Source organism: Heptranchias perlo, chromosome 1, assembly GCF_035084215.1.
Source record: "Heptranchias perlo isolate sHepPer1 chromosome 1, sHepPer1.hap1, whole genome shotgun sequence".
NCBI lineage: Eukaryota > Metazoa > Chordata > Chondrichthyes > Hexanchiformes > Hexanchidae > Heptranchias > Heptranchias perlo.
In genome coordinates this window covers 138,449,235-138,464,021 of record NC_090325.1, presented here as the reverse complement: position 1 = coordinate 138,464,021, position 14,787 = coordinate 138,449,235, and the positions used below count along the sequence as shown (strand labels likewise).

Here is a 14,787-nt window from a genome sequence, read left to right as displayed (position 1 = left end):
TATATTTCAGGATGTAATACAAGGTGGACTGTAGAGTTTCTATTCCATTCATCAGCCCACTATATATTCGGGTTCTGGAATCCTCCACACAATACGAGATGAAAGCTACCAGGCACACTCCCCAATGATTCCAACAATCTTTCATCCTCAGAAAGCATCCTTCTTTTAAAAGCTGGGCCCCAGAGATCAGGATTCTTGTCTTCATCAGATGGATACGATCTCACTTTCTGATCTCAGCTGCTTCCTGCTCCTCGACTGCCACCTCCACCTGCTCCTGCTCTCTAGTGCTCTGTTTCACCTAGTGTGCTCTCCACAAACTCACCATCTAAATCCCCCAGGGTGGATATACTTGTGCTGCTGTTTGTCAGGGTGAGACTGAGTGATGCAATGTGCTGTAAGGTACATGGTTGCTCTTGGTCATTGGCTCCCACCTCAGCTTCTTCTGCCAAACCTACAGAAACAAAAGGAGAAAAAAGTTACAAACATGTCCTGATTACACTTTGCAGCCTTTACCTATATATTGGCACAGATCTGCTGCCCAAGGCATGCTTCGGTGTCAGTGAGTATGTGACTCGATAGGATGGAGACTAAAGGAGGTGGTACAAACCCTGAATTTGGGCCAGGCCTCATGTTTCCCTATCTCCTGCTTCTTCTTCAAAGCCTTGACCCTGCATTTGGAAGGCCTACTCTTAAAAGTGGAGAAAACAAATGCAGTTTTGCCAGTCCTCATCCAATGCTCACCCTCTCCTGTTGGGCACTTCCTTCTCCTGCACTAGCAGGGGTGTGCATTATGTAGTTAATATTGGTGGCCTCACATACATGGGGGAGAATTTCCATGCACTGCGGCCATTGTGCCCATGCATTTATTTATTGGCAGCTATTGTAAATCCCTGGAGTAATGGTGTTAATAACATTAAGTGGGAATGATTGTCATTATGATTAATACACTTCTTGTGTTTTTGTTTTCATAAAGGAACCACCACAATCACAGATTATAATGCAGGTAAGTGTAGATAGCGATTTTTTTCAGGGAAGATGTCAAGTCCCTTCGGTTTTCAATTTATATGATTACCGTTCATATAGCACCTGTGGCCGAAAGGGTGGGAGACCTGTTCCCAGGGCTCGGATAACGATCCTCGCAGCCAATCACATTGTCTGGTGTAGTATTAGGTGACATAGACCAGATAGGTCACAGGCTCTACTGCTGGTCGATGCTAAGTTAATTTATCTCAGATAGGGTGACAGTGCATTGCTGCAATTGGTCTCAGCCTCAGGGAGGGAGGAATCAGCTAGGTTTCCGCCTCCTGTTCACTCTAGAGTGATCCTTGCTGCAAAAAGCGCCCATGTCTTGATGTTAGGTTGGGAATAGATTGAGCTCTATGGGCAAATAGCCTACGATGCTAGACTTACAACTGAAGAATGGCGACTTTTGGGAGGTACCAGAGAGTGATTGACACCTTTCCCACTGCACCACATCATGAGTTACTGCTGTTAGCAGAGGAGGGGAGAAATTGAGAGGAAGGCAATTAAGGGATAGACAAAAGGCTTCAGCTTCTTCTCTGACATGTACTATACAACATCTGAGAAACCCATAGAGTCGCCCGCTATTTGGTTGCTGAATAAATAAAAGACGCCTGTAATCGCGTAATTGGAAATAAAGGTGAAAATTGTTTCAGAAGTGCTGCTGAAGGGCCTCAAGTGCTTTTACTTTGCAATTAAACACAGATCCTGTTTGCACTGATCTCCCCCTTCGACACTCTGTGGCAGGACTCAGTCTCTGTAGCTCCGCTGGGCTTCACTGTATGATAGAGAGCCAGAGAACAAGTGTGTGGCATTGACTGCCTGCATTTTCTTGACTCCAACAGGTGGCCTTTTTCCCAGTGGCAGAACCACAGGCCCTCATTTCTGTGGGTGTACAATACCACTGATTCATGTACCCTAGGGTTGTTTACACTATAGACTGCAATTGTTTTGTTCCCTGCCCGCAGAGGCAGAGGGTCACTGGCAGTAGAGGCAAACAGCTGCCGGGAACTCTCAGTCCACCAGAATAGGTCAGCAACATGTTGTTGACATCACTTGCTTGCGTGGACCTTCCCATATGTACAGGGAAGGTGCGCATCCAGAGAAAAAAGGAGCTAATTTAACTTTCCAGTAACTGCATATAAATGAATCTCAATTAAATGAAAATCAGGAGAGATGTAAAACGGACTGCTGATTTGCTATTGTCCATTTTACACTATTGCACAAAGTCAAAATTACCCCCATTGTTTTGAGGGTCTATGACCAATTTACATCTCCCAGTACTTGAAAACAATGGTTTGTGTAGACTGGCTTGAATTTGGAGTATGACAGGCTGATAAACAGAATATGTACTTAACATTACCTTTAGAAAGAAGCCTGCTCAAGTCATCACTTGCTAAAATCTCATGTGGGATTTCAAACGTTACCAGAGACACAAGTAATAGCACCTTGAAGAGATCTAAAAGGCTTGTAGGAGGTACTGAAGCTTTACAGGTAAGTTTAGAATCCTTATTTCATTACCTTTAACTCTCATTTGTTTTTTAAAGACATTGGGGTGCATCTTGACTGTGTGCGATAGAGTAAAACGGGTGATAGCGAGTCAGCAGCCCGTTTTACATCTCTCCGATTTTTATTTCTATTGCCCTCCAGGCAACTTCTCTGCCACCAATGGGAAGAGGCCGCTGAGGATGTCAATGCCAGGAGCTTAGCTCCCAGGACATGGCTGCAATGCTAAAAGTTCAATGACCTCACCATAGTTGTCAAGGTAAGAATACCGCCCTCTTACTCTCTCCTCACATCTCCACCATCTGCAACCTCACTGTTCACAAAAATCCCCTCCCCTGCTTCCCTTCACTCTCCTACAATCACTGCACCACACTTGACTCCACCTCCTCACACTCACCACTATTGCAACCCTCACTTCCCCACACCTCACATCTTACACGCTACATATCACTATTCGATTATGACAGACACACTCTCACTGACACACTCCCTACTATATTACGCGAGAAGGTTGCGCACGACTTGTAGCAGGAGGCAGTGACCGCAGGAGGCCGAGCCCACCTGCACACCCTCTCCCTGTGGAAGAAAATGTGCTGGCCACCACAGGCAGGGGCGAGTCATGGCCGTGGTGAGTGGCAACGCTGGAGAAGGCGTCGCGCAGGGTTTCTTAGACCATAAGACCATAAGAGATAGGAGCAGGAGTAGGCCATTCGGCCCTTTGAGCCTGCTCCGCCATTTAATGAGATCATGGCTGATCTGATTTTTACCTCAACTCCACTTTCCCGCCTTTTCCCCATATCCTTTGACTCCCTTGCTGATCAAAAATGTGTCTAACTCAGCCTTGAATGTATTCAATGACTCAGCCTCCACAGCTTTTGGGGTAAAGAATTCCAAAGATTCACAACCCTCTGGGAGAAGAAATTCCTCCTCATTTCCGTCTTAAACGGGCGACCCCTTATTCTGAGACTATGCCCCCTAGTTTTAGATTTCCCCATGAGGGGTAACATCCTCTCAGCATCTACCCTATCGAGTCCCCTCAGAATCTTGTATGTTTCAATAAGGTCTCCTCTCATTCTTCTAAACTCCAATGACTATAGACCCAACCTGTTCAATCTTTCCTCATAAGGCAACCCTTCCATACCCAGAATCAACCTAGTGAACCTTCTCTGAACTGCCTCCAATGCAAGTATGTCCTTCCTTAAATAAGGACACCAGAACTGTACGCAGTACTCCAGGTGTGGTCTCACCAGCACCCTGTACAGTTGTAGCATGACTTCCCTGCTTTTATACTCCATCCCCCTAGAAATAAAGGCCAATATTCCATTTGCCTTCCGGATTACCTGCTGCACCTGCATGTTGACTTTTTGTGTTTCATGTACGAGGACACCCAGATCCCTCTGTACCGCAGCATTTTGTAGTATTTCTGCATTCAAATAATATTTTGCTTTTTTATTTTTCCTCCCAAAGTGGATGACTTCATATTTTCCCACATTATATTTAATCTCCCAAATTTTTGCCCGTTCACTTAACCTGTCAATATCCCTTTGCAGACACTTTGGGCTCGATTTTACCGTCGGGTTTCCTGTGGGTTTCCAGCGGGCGGGCCCCGAAAATCCCGATATCCAGTCACGTGACAGGATCCCGCCACGATCCCGCCCACTTCCGGGTTCCCCGATGACGTGCGGGGGTGCGTGCGTGGCCCCCGCTGGTGGGAATCCCGCAGGCAATTAAAGCCAGCGGGATGCCACTTGAGGTTATTTATTTTGCTTGTTTAGGTCATTAACTGACCTGATTAAGGGACTGTGTGTGATTTTGGGGAAACATGGGACTGTTTCACACACTGGGGGAAACAGTCCTAGTTGAAATGGACGTGTTGCAGCTGTCAGCCTGTGGCAGCTGCAAAGGTCCATTTGACAGGTGGGGGTGGGGGGGAGACCCTCACCCATTGCAGGAGGCCGCTCTGTCACTTGGGACAAAGTGTGGCCTTCACCACCCTCCTCCGGACGGTCAAAGTCACCAACCTGCACACTCAACCCGGGGTCCGGAGAGATGTGCCTACCTTGCGGACCCCCTCAGATGTACATATTGCGGATGGGGGCCGTCGTAGCTGCAGTCATGACCCCCTCGGAGGGCGAACAGCATCACCAGCCTCGCCATCCACGCCGTCCACCTCTGACACGTGGAGCTCCACAACAGAGTGCTGTGACACATCCACCTGTACAGCTGGAGGGAGGGCTACCGCAGAGAGAGACGCGTCGCAGAGGGCACTACCCTCGCCACAGGGTCCACAGACCGAGGCTCAGCTCCCCGGACCTCTCCGAGCAGCAGTGCACACGGAGGCTCAGAGTCACTCGACATGTAGTTGTGGAGATCTGCAGGCTCTTTCATGCCGAGCTGCTCCTGGCTGGCCCCAGCACCATCTGCTTACCTGTCGCTGCCAAAGTCACCACTGCCCTCCACAACTTCTCCTCTGCATCCTTCCAGGGTGCAGCTGGGTACACCGCCGATGTCTCTCAGTCGTCTGCGCGGAAGAGCCCTGCAAATACACCTGCACCTACTCTGCAGTAACACAATGGGTGGCATCAGTGGTGGGTCCTCATAGTGATACCCAGGAGCGGGCATTATTGGACACAACAGACAGGATTCGCGGAGACATGGCAGTGGTGGTGCCAATATAATGTATGATGTTTGTTGCTCTGAAATTCAATATAGGTAACACCCATGGCAAACCCTCAGACACCCTTGTGCATCCCCTTCATGCTCACGACACGTTTGCCTTACGCTGCCTACTGCACATATGTGATGCATGCCCTGTGGCTGCAGCACAGGTGGTGGCAGGTTGAGTGAGGCTGGCCATGAGGGAGATGCACGAGAGGGTGAGTATGGGATAGAGCCATGAGATTGTATGAGGATTGGGTTGCGTGTTAGTGGCGGCTGAGTACTGGCGAGGTGAGTAGGTGCAGGTAAGATGAGGATGGGGTTTGAGTGGGTATGAGGGGTGATGTGACAGAGTAGTGTTGGCGGTGCCGAAGGAGATGTGGGGTGGGGGCAGTGTTGTGGCAGACGGAGTGTAGGGGAAAGACTACGTGTTCTCACTGTGGCTGACCTACTGAGGTCATTGGAGCGCCTCCTGCACTGTATGCAGGTGGGCGATATGCTGGTGGTGCAGGTGACCCCCTCTGCCACCTCGAGCCAGGCCTTCTTGGTGGCAGAGGCAGGCCGCTTCCTCCCGCCCCCGGGTGGAAGATCTCTGTCCTCCCCCTCCTCCTCACCCCATCTGATGATACCTGGGGTGAGGCATCATTAAACTGGGAGCAGCCTTCCCCCTGCGCTGCTCCATGCTGTAATTTGTTCCATTGGTTGCAGCATCTTTCAGTGGAGGACTGCCCCTTTAAGTAGAGAGCCTCCAGCTGACAGATCGCACTGCGCATGCGCAGCCCGCCCGACGCGCAGACCAGCAGCGCGGAGCCCGGAGGAGCAGGTAAGTGGCTCCAATTAGTGCATTGCCTACTACGATCGCGCGGGCCACCCACTAATTTCACCGGGCGCGGAGGCCACGCACCCGAAACCCAACCCGCCGGAAACACGCAGGCCTGCTAAAATCAGGCCCTTTGTGTCCTCATCGCAACTTGCTTTTCCACCTATCTTTGCATCATCTTCACACTCTTTCCTCTTTTTCTGTTCTTACTCCAATCTCATTCCTACAAACTCTGTGTGACAAACTGGAGCTGCTTTCACCAGCCACTTCTTTCTCTGCCCTGTCTTAACACTAAAAGCTAACCCTTGTCCCTCTCTTTCTTTTCAGGTGCTGAAAATGTGGAAGCCGCTCTGCCAGTCGAGGATGAGGAGGCGAGCCTTCCTGAAGATGCAACGTCACTCGATCTGACCCGAGCAAGCATCAGCTCAGAGACTGGCACCACGTGTACTTTAGAGGCTAGGCTAGAGGAGGGGTCTTCATGCGGTGAATCACCTGGCAGGGGCCAGCTCATGGGAGGGCTTGATCACATACTAGCTCTGCTTCAGAAGACTCAGTTGCTGACTTTGAGGGCCAAAGCTGCCGAAGAAGGATGATAGGTATACACCAGGAAATGCTAGGTGCACTGGGCAACCTGCCTGAGAACTTGCCCACAATGTCACAGAGCATGGAAGAGTCCAGCTCCAACTTGAGTGAAGGCTTCCCACAGAGCACGGAGACCATTCTGTCCAACGTGGACCAAGTGGTCAGCTTCATGAACATGACAGTGACTCAAACCATGATGGAGCCTCTGCCAACACTGCTGTCATGGAAGCTCAGTCAGCCACCATCTTGTCTCTGTGGGCCAGTGTTTACAGGGGGTTTCAGAGCGTTACATCATTCCTACACTCTTCTCATGCAGAGTCGTAGGAGAGCTGAGGCGCAGTCCCAGGAGAGTGGCCTTGGCTCCATGGGAGAGGCACCTGCCGTCCTCTCTCAGGATGACAGCATGACTGTTCTCCCGCCACCCACTCTGCCAGTGCCCTTGTTAGTGCCACACAACCAGCTGGGTCAGACAGCCCAGCTCACGCTGAGATGCTGCAGTCTACAGCCAGGCCCTCAAGACCCAGAGCTGCTCGAGGTTGCCCACCACGGCCGACTGCAGTATCCACAATGGAAGCTCAGCAGCCTTTCACCTCCCAAGCTGTAGCCATTGGATAATCACTTTTTTTAAATTGTTCATGGGATGTGGGCATTGCTGGCAAGGCCAGAATTTATTGCCTATGCCTAATTGCCCTTGAGAAGGTGGAGGTGAGCCGCCTTCTTGAATCGCTGCAGTCCGTGTGGTGAAGGTTCTCCCACAGTGCTGTCAGGAAGGGAGTTCCAGGATTTTGACCCAGCGACGATGAAGGAACGACGATATATTTCCAAGTCAGGATGGTGTGTGACTTGGAGGGGAACGTGTAGGTGGTGTTGTTCCCATGCACCTGCTGCCCTTGTCCTTCTAGGTGGTAGAGGTCGCGGGTTTGGGAGGTGCTGTCGAAGAAGCCTTGGCGAGTTGCTGCAGTGCATCCTGTAGATGGTACACACTGCAGCCATGGTGCGCCGGTGGTGAAGGGAGTGAATGTTTAAGGTGGTTAATGGGGTGCCAATCAAGCGGACTGCTTTGTCCTGGATGGTGTCGAGCTTCTTGAGTGTTGTTGGAGCTGCACTCATCCAGGCAAGTGGAGAGTATTCCATCACACTCCTGACTTGTGCCTTGTAAATGGTGGAAAGGCTTTGGAGAGTCAGGAGGTGAGTCACTCGCCGCAGAATTCCCAGCCTCTGACCTGCTCTTATAGCCACAGTATTTTTATGGCTGGTCCAGTTAAGTTTCTGGTCAATGGTGACCCCCAGGATGTTGATGGTGGGGGATTTGGCGATGGTAATGCTGTTGAATGTCAAGAGGAGGTGGTTAGATTCTCTCTTGTTGGAGATGGTCATTGCCTGGCACTTGCGTGGCACAAATGTTACTTGCCACTTATCAGCCCAAGCCTGGATGTTATCCAGGTCTTGCTGCATGCGGGATGGCTTCATTATCGGAGGGGTTGTGAATAGAACTGAACACTGTGCAATCATCAGCGAACATCCCCACTTCTGACCTTATGATGGAGGGAAGGTCATTGATGAAGCAGCTGAAGATGGTTGGGTCTAGGTCACTGTCCTGAGGAACTCCTGCAGCAATGTCCTGGGGCTGAGATGATTGGCCTCCAACAACCATTACCATCTTCCTTTGTGCTAGGTATGACTTCAGCCACTGGAGAGTTTTCCCCCTGATTCCCGAGGAGCAATAAGATAAGTAAACGAGCACAGAAGACAGACATTAAGTTGCTTGGACAAGGGTGATTCTTAATTCTTTCTTTTAAGTGTTAGATACAGGTGGAATTGAGTTGTTGGATAAATTTGTATTTTGTTCTGGATTTGGTGATGGTGTCTATATTTGTAGTGAAGTGAGGGAAAGGCCAATAAGGTTGGACTAAAGGAAGGCAATCAGCAGGTGGTAGTAAGGACGGTGGTGGTAAGGATTGAGGGGCTGTTGGTGTATTGGGGATGGGAGTGATGGTTCAGGAAAAGCACTCTTAGATGAGCTACGCTCTGAGAGCTTTGACAACTCGCAGCACTGGTAGTCGATGCCATGTTGCTTCAAATCAATCAGCGTTTTAAGTACTTCCAGCCCCTGGACACATACAGAGGAGCCTGATCCAATATGGTGGGCAGCGCACTTTTGCGTGTGCTGCCCACTATATTGGATGCTTAGGCATCCATTTTACATCTGGAAAACAGGCGCGGTACCCACGCATTTCTAGGCCAATGCCTTTGATCAGGACTTGTGTCTTTGGTATGGAGCAGTTAAACCAGAATTCACAAATATGGTACTGAGTTTTTGATCAGGGCTGAAGTAGAGATTGAGGCCTAGTATTTCCACGTGGGGAATTGCACCTCTTTTGCGCCAATGGAAAAGATTTGTGCCCACCGATGATCTGGAGAAGTATTTACACAAGAGTTTTCTGGGCCAGGAGGAGTCATTGGCTTAAATCTTGCATAAAATGATTGTAATATACTGGGCTGCATGGAAATTAGAGTGCAGCCTTTAAAAAGACAGTTCTGACTGAATGCTGCAGGACGAGGCTGGGGATAAGCACCTAAGTAACGAACAGTGCTTGGCTCACTCACTTAACTGTCAGTTACCTTGAATGCATGTTTCAGTAATCTTTTTCTGCCATTTTTTTAAGAATGTCTACTGTAGGAGCAGCTGGCACATGCACCCAAAATAAGGCAGTAGGGCCTGGCAAGCAGGTAAAGGAGAAGGTGGCACAATTTCACAGAGTCAAACCTTCTAGCCCTCCTCGAGGACATTGATATCAGGAGACACAGACTGCTGGGTGTCTGTGGCAGCAAACCTGCCAGAAATGTCAGTCTTGTCACCTGGAGAAAGGTGGCGCTGGCACTGAGTGCCAACTTTCTCACCTCCAGGGCTGCAGACCACGGCTGCAAGAAGTTCAATGACCTGACCAAAGTAGGCAAGGTAACACACCGGACACTCTCCCTTTACTTCCTTGTTCATCCTGGGCAGCAGCATGCTCCTCATCCTCTGAAAGGAACTGTTGTACAACTAACCTTTTACAATGCACTCAGATTATGGGGAGGGATGGGGCTCAAACTTGGCATCATACATTATGGCTATCCATCTCCCCTAACAATTACTTACATGCACAACCCTAAAACTCTTTCCTCCATTTTAAAAGGCTGATCCCCACATCTCTTTCTTCACTCTCCACAATCTTCAACTGCTGGTTTGCCCCTAATTTACTCAATCTTGTTGCTGGTGACATTGGTGCATAATGCCTGCAAGAAGCAGGCCACCGGGCTGGTGGGGGGGGGGGGGGGGGGGGAAGGGGGCATCCCCAACTTTGAACAACTCACCCCCCATGAGGAGACAGCCATTGAGCTCATGGGGAGGCACTCTGCTCTTGCTGTGGGAGGAATATTGCCAGTGCCTGGTTGGTCACTGAACACCAACACCCTGGCATCCCTGTGAAGCACCACACAGCCACAAACTTCCACCCCCTTCTCTGTCTTCTTAATCCCAAGGGGGTAACACTCACCCATTCTTAGCTTCTACCCTCCCTTCCTGCAAATCCACCAGAGCAATGGGGGGGAAGGAAGAACTAAGACACAACTGCCTCCTTACAAACTGTGATAAAGGTGAGGAGGATAGTGATGAAGAGGCAGAAGAACTCAGACTCAAGCTCACCCATGAGTTCTTTGAGACCTCCTGCCCCATGGTCCTCTGCCCCAACCCCTAGAACACAACCCCGACATCAAGTTTCTTTATTTCTATGCACCAGCTCAGAAACTTTCACCTAGGGGGAGGAATTAGATAGTGTTAGGCACAGGGTGATTCACAGAGCATGAGAGAGCCAGAAGAAGTAGGGAGTCGGTAAGGATTTGCCACCATCCTAGCTATTTTTAAATTCATCCTTGGGATGTGGGTGGGCATCACTCGCCTCTGCCTAGTTTCCTAATGTTGGATTGATATAACTCACTGGACATTTCAGACAGCAGTTAGGAGACAACTGCATTGATGTGGGACTGGAGTCACAAACAGGCCAGGCTGGGTAAGGATGGCAGCTTTCCTTCCCTAAAGGACGTTAGTGAACCAGTTGAATTTTTACGACAATCTGACAGCTTCATGATCACTTTTACCGATACCAGCATTTTATTTCCAGATTTTTTTAAAACTGAATTCAAATTCTCAAACTGCCGTGGTGGGATTTGAACTCACGTTTTCTGGATTGCTACTCCAGTAACATAATCACTACACTACCATACTCACTTATAGCTGAGGCAAAGGAGAAGGATGCCTATGATTTCGGAGTTGTGGGACAGAGAACTCATGCATACTCACCTGGAAAGAAGGATGTTGGAGGAATATCACACCTATGTGGAGGATCTGAGCTCAGACTCCAAGAATGTGCAATAACTGACAGATATGACTCTTGAGATCTCCTTTGCAACAATATCAGGGAAGCTTTGTCTCCCTTGCAGGCCCCAATGGAGCATGTGGCTGCTTCATTGGAATCTGCAGCAGACCCCCACCTAAGAAGCAGACAGGGACCAGTCAGTGCCTCCACCTCCACAGAAGCACAGACTGCAGCTCTGATGACAACAGGGGAGAGAATACACAGCATAACAGCTTCCAGGCCATGCCAGCCACAAGGCATGCTGCTGTGTCTCAGGGCTTTCAGGATCTGATTGCTACATTAGACCAGCCTCCCACTGAACAGTGGGGACATAGATCCAGGACCCAGTGAAATGGTGATGGTTGGGGTCCACCTACCTGATACTTCCATCTCTCAGCACAGAAGAACATGCCAGGCCTCCGGCCTTCCTCCTCAGAGCAACCACACTAGTGAAATATGGGAGGCGACATCAAGTTGCCCAGGATCAAGCCATAGAGATGCTGTCAGCAGTAGCACCCTGCCAGGAGCAAGCTGCCATGAGAGGAGGACCACCTCATTCCTATGCTGCTTTTGTAGAGCATGAGCAACCAACCACCTGTCACGGTACTGACCCTCAGGTGGCACCTAGGAGAATCATAGAATCATAGAATCATAGAAGTTACAACATGGAAACAGGCCCTTCGGCCCAACATGTCCATGTCGCCCAGTTTATACCACTAAGCTAGTCCCAATTGCCTGCACTTGGCCCATATCCCTCTATACCCATCTTACCCATGTAACTGTCCAAATGCTTTTTAAAAGACAAAATTGTACCCGCCTCTACTACTGCCTCTGGCAGCTCGTTCCAGACACTCACCACCCTTTGAGTGAAACAATTGCCCCTCTGGACCCTTTTGTATCTCTCCCCTCTCACCTTAAATCTATGCCCCCTCGTTATAGACTCCCCTACCTTTGGGAAAAGATTTTGACTATCGACCTTATCTATGCCCCTCATTATTTTATAGACTTCTATAAGATCACCCCTTAACCTCCTACTCTCCAGGGAAAAAAGTCCCAGAAGCACTAGAATGGGTGAAAGAAAGACATGTGTAGGCACCCAGGGGAAGCACGGTGTTAGGAAAGAGTAGGTTGGCTTGTGTTCACTTTCTGAACATCCACTATTCTAGAAAGAAAGGCGTTGAATTTGTGCAGTGGTTGTCCCTATCTCCCACCGTAATTTGTGTGGGAGATCGGCGTAACTCCTGGAGAAATTAGCGTATGTGGAAGATTGGGAGATCCCCATGGAAATTCAGGTCTGAAATGTCTAATCTTGCTCGAGATTAGTCAATTTTGTGCACATGGCCCAGAGTTTCCGCTAGATTGCGTTGGCTTTTTCACTCCAACCCAGCCGAATCAGCGCAAAAATCGCAGAATTTCGATTTACACTTGGCGTGATTTATGCCTAGCGTAATTCACGTTTCCGTGATGTTTTGCGCTGGCTAAAAGAAAATATCGCTGAAGCCGGCCCCGCCCATAAAACTAGCCACGCCCCCGAACAAAATAACGAGGATGGTAAGTTTCCGCTGATTGTGTCTGCCCGCGATCGTCGAGGAGGGTCTTAAAATTAAGCTAGTTTTCTTAGGCGCAAAGGCACGGTATAAACATTTTTAAATATTAAAAAATATTAATTTACTAAGAAACTAACTAGTGTACACCAATGAAAGTAATAAATGCTTCAGTATAGTTTTCAGTGATGTAAAATCAGGTTACTCACAGGTGGAGGACTAGAAAGCGGAAACTCCAGGCCATGTTGTCTAGCCTTTGAAACACAGCTTAATTTTAATAGTGTGTGTATTTATGTCTATCTTTCTCTGGATGTGCTATTATGAATACATGAAAATTGTGTTAAAGTATTTTGTCTCCATAGGGCGAATTTCCTTGGCAAATAGCAGTTTATGAAGATTCATATTTGAACTGTGGGGGAATCTTCATTGGTGGTTGCTGGGTTCTGACAGCTGCACATTGTGTAAGGTGGGAAACTCTGCACTCACTGGACAATCACTAACTCAGAATAAAGTACACAATGAAATAATCCATTATGTTCAGTAGGATCTCAGATTTATACCCTCGCACTGCACTTTTTCATTGTTTTTATACATTTCCTGTCATAGGGTGGCCATAACTGCATATAATATTCCATTTGTAACCTAACTAAGTTCAACATTACTTCCTTGCTTTTGTATTCTTTGCCTCTAGATGCAAAACCAAGGATTCCCTTTGCCTTTTTAATGCCGCACTTAGTTGTGCTGCTATCTTTAATGACCTGTTCATCTGCACAGCAAGATACCTCTGCTTCTCTACTCCATTTAAAATCTTACCATTTAAGGTAAGATAGACATTTACAGCACAAAAGGAAGCCATTTGGTCTTTCATGTCTGTGCTAGTTCTTGTTAGAGGATTCTAAAACTCATCCCAGCGTCCCACTCTCTCCCGAAAGCCCTGTATCTTACTTGGCTTCAAATATTTATCCAATTTTCCCTTAAAATGTACAATTGTTTCTGACCTCAATCACTTTCTGTAGTTGCTTCAAAAACCCTCCATGTTAAGAATTTTCTCCAAACCTCTCTCCTTATTCTTAGTGCCAATTTTAAATCAATGACCACTCTTCACTGATTCCCCAACCAGCGCATCAAGGTAGATAAATCTCCGGGACCTGATGAAGTGTATCCCAGGACATTATAGGAGGTTAGGGAGGAAATTGCGGGTCCCCTAGCAGAGATATTTGAATCATCGACAGCTACAGGTGAGGCGCCTGAAGATTGGAGGGTAGCAAATGTTGTGCCTTTGTTTAAGAAGGGCGGCAGGGAAAAGCCTGGGAACTACAGACTGGTGAGCCTGACATCTGTAGTGGGTAAGTTGTTAGAGGGTATTCTGAGAGACAGGATCTACGGGCATTTGGAGAGGCAGGGACTGATTAGGAACAGTCAGCATGGTTTTGTGAGAGGAAAATCATGTCTCACAAATTTGATTGAGTTTTTTGAAGGGGTAACCAAGAAGATAGATGAGGGCTGTGCAGTAGATGTGGTCTACATGGACTTTAGCAAAGCCTTTGACAAGGTACCGCATGGTAGGTTGTTACATAAGGTTAGATCTCATGGGATCCAAGGTGAGGTAGCCAATTGGATACAAAATTGGATTGACGGCAGAAGACAGAGGGTGGTTGTAGAGGGTTGTTTTTCAAACTGGAGGCCTGTGACCAGCGGTGTGCCTCAGGGATCGGTGCTGGGTCCGCTGTTATTTGTTATTTATATTAATGATTTGGATGAGAATTTAGGAGGCATGGTTAGTAAGTTTGCAGATGACACCAAGATTGGTGGCATTGTGGACAGTGAAGAAGGTTATCTAGGATTGCAACGGGATCTTGATCAATTGGGCCAGTGGGCCGATGAATGGCAGATGGAGTTTAATTTAGATAAATGTGAGGTGATGCATTTTGGTAGATCGAATCGGGCCAGGACCTACTCCGTTAATCGTAGGGCGTTGGGGAGAGTTATAGAACAAAGAGATCTGGGAGTACAGATTCATAGCTCCTTGAAAGTGGAGTCACAGGTGGATAGGGTGGTGAAGAATGCATTCAGCATGCTTGGTTTCATTGGTCAGAACATTGAATGCAGGAGTTGGGATGTCTTGTTGAAGTTGTACAAGACATTAGTAAGGCCACACTTGGAATACTGTGTACAGTTCTGGTCACCCTATTATAGAAAGGATATTATTAAACTAGAAAGAGTGCAGAAAAGATTTACTAGGATGCTACCGGGACTTGAT

The 14,787-nt window shown here is 48.2% G+C and overlaps 1 protein-coding gene across 1 annotated transcript in view; it reads left to right on the top strand.

Moving 5' to 3' along the window:
• Positions 1 to 14,787, top strand: part of cfi (complement factor I) — a 96,817-nt gene that overhangs the window by 44,340 nt on the left and 37,690 nt on the right. The window contains exons 8-10 of the mRNA XM_067991584.1: positions 974 to 1,003; positions 2,390 to 2,514; positions 12,890 to 12,993. Coding sequence (XP_067847685.1) covers positions 974 to 1,003; positions 2,390 to 2,514; positions 12,890 to 12,993 — 259 coding nt within the window. The remainder of the gene's footprint in view (positions 1 to 973; positions 1,004 to 2,389; positions 2,515 to 12,889; positions 12,994 to 14,787) is intronic.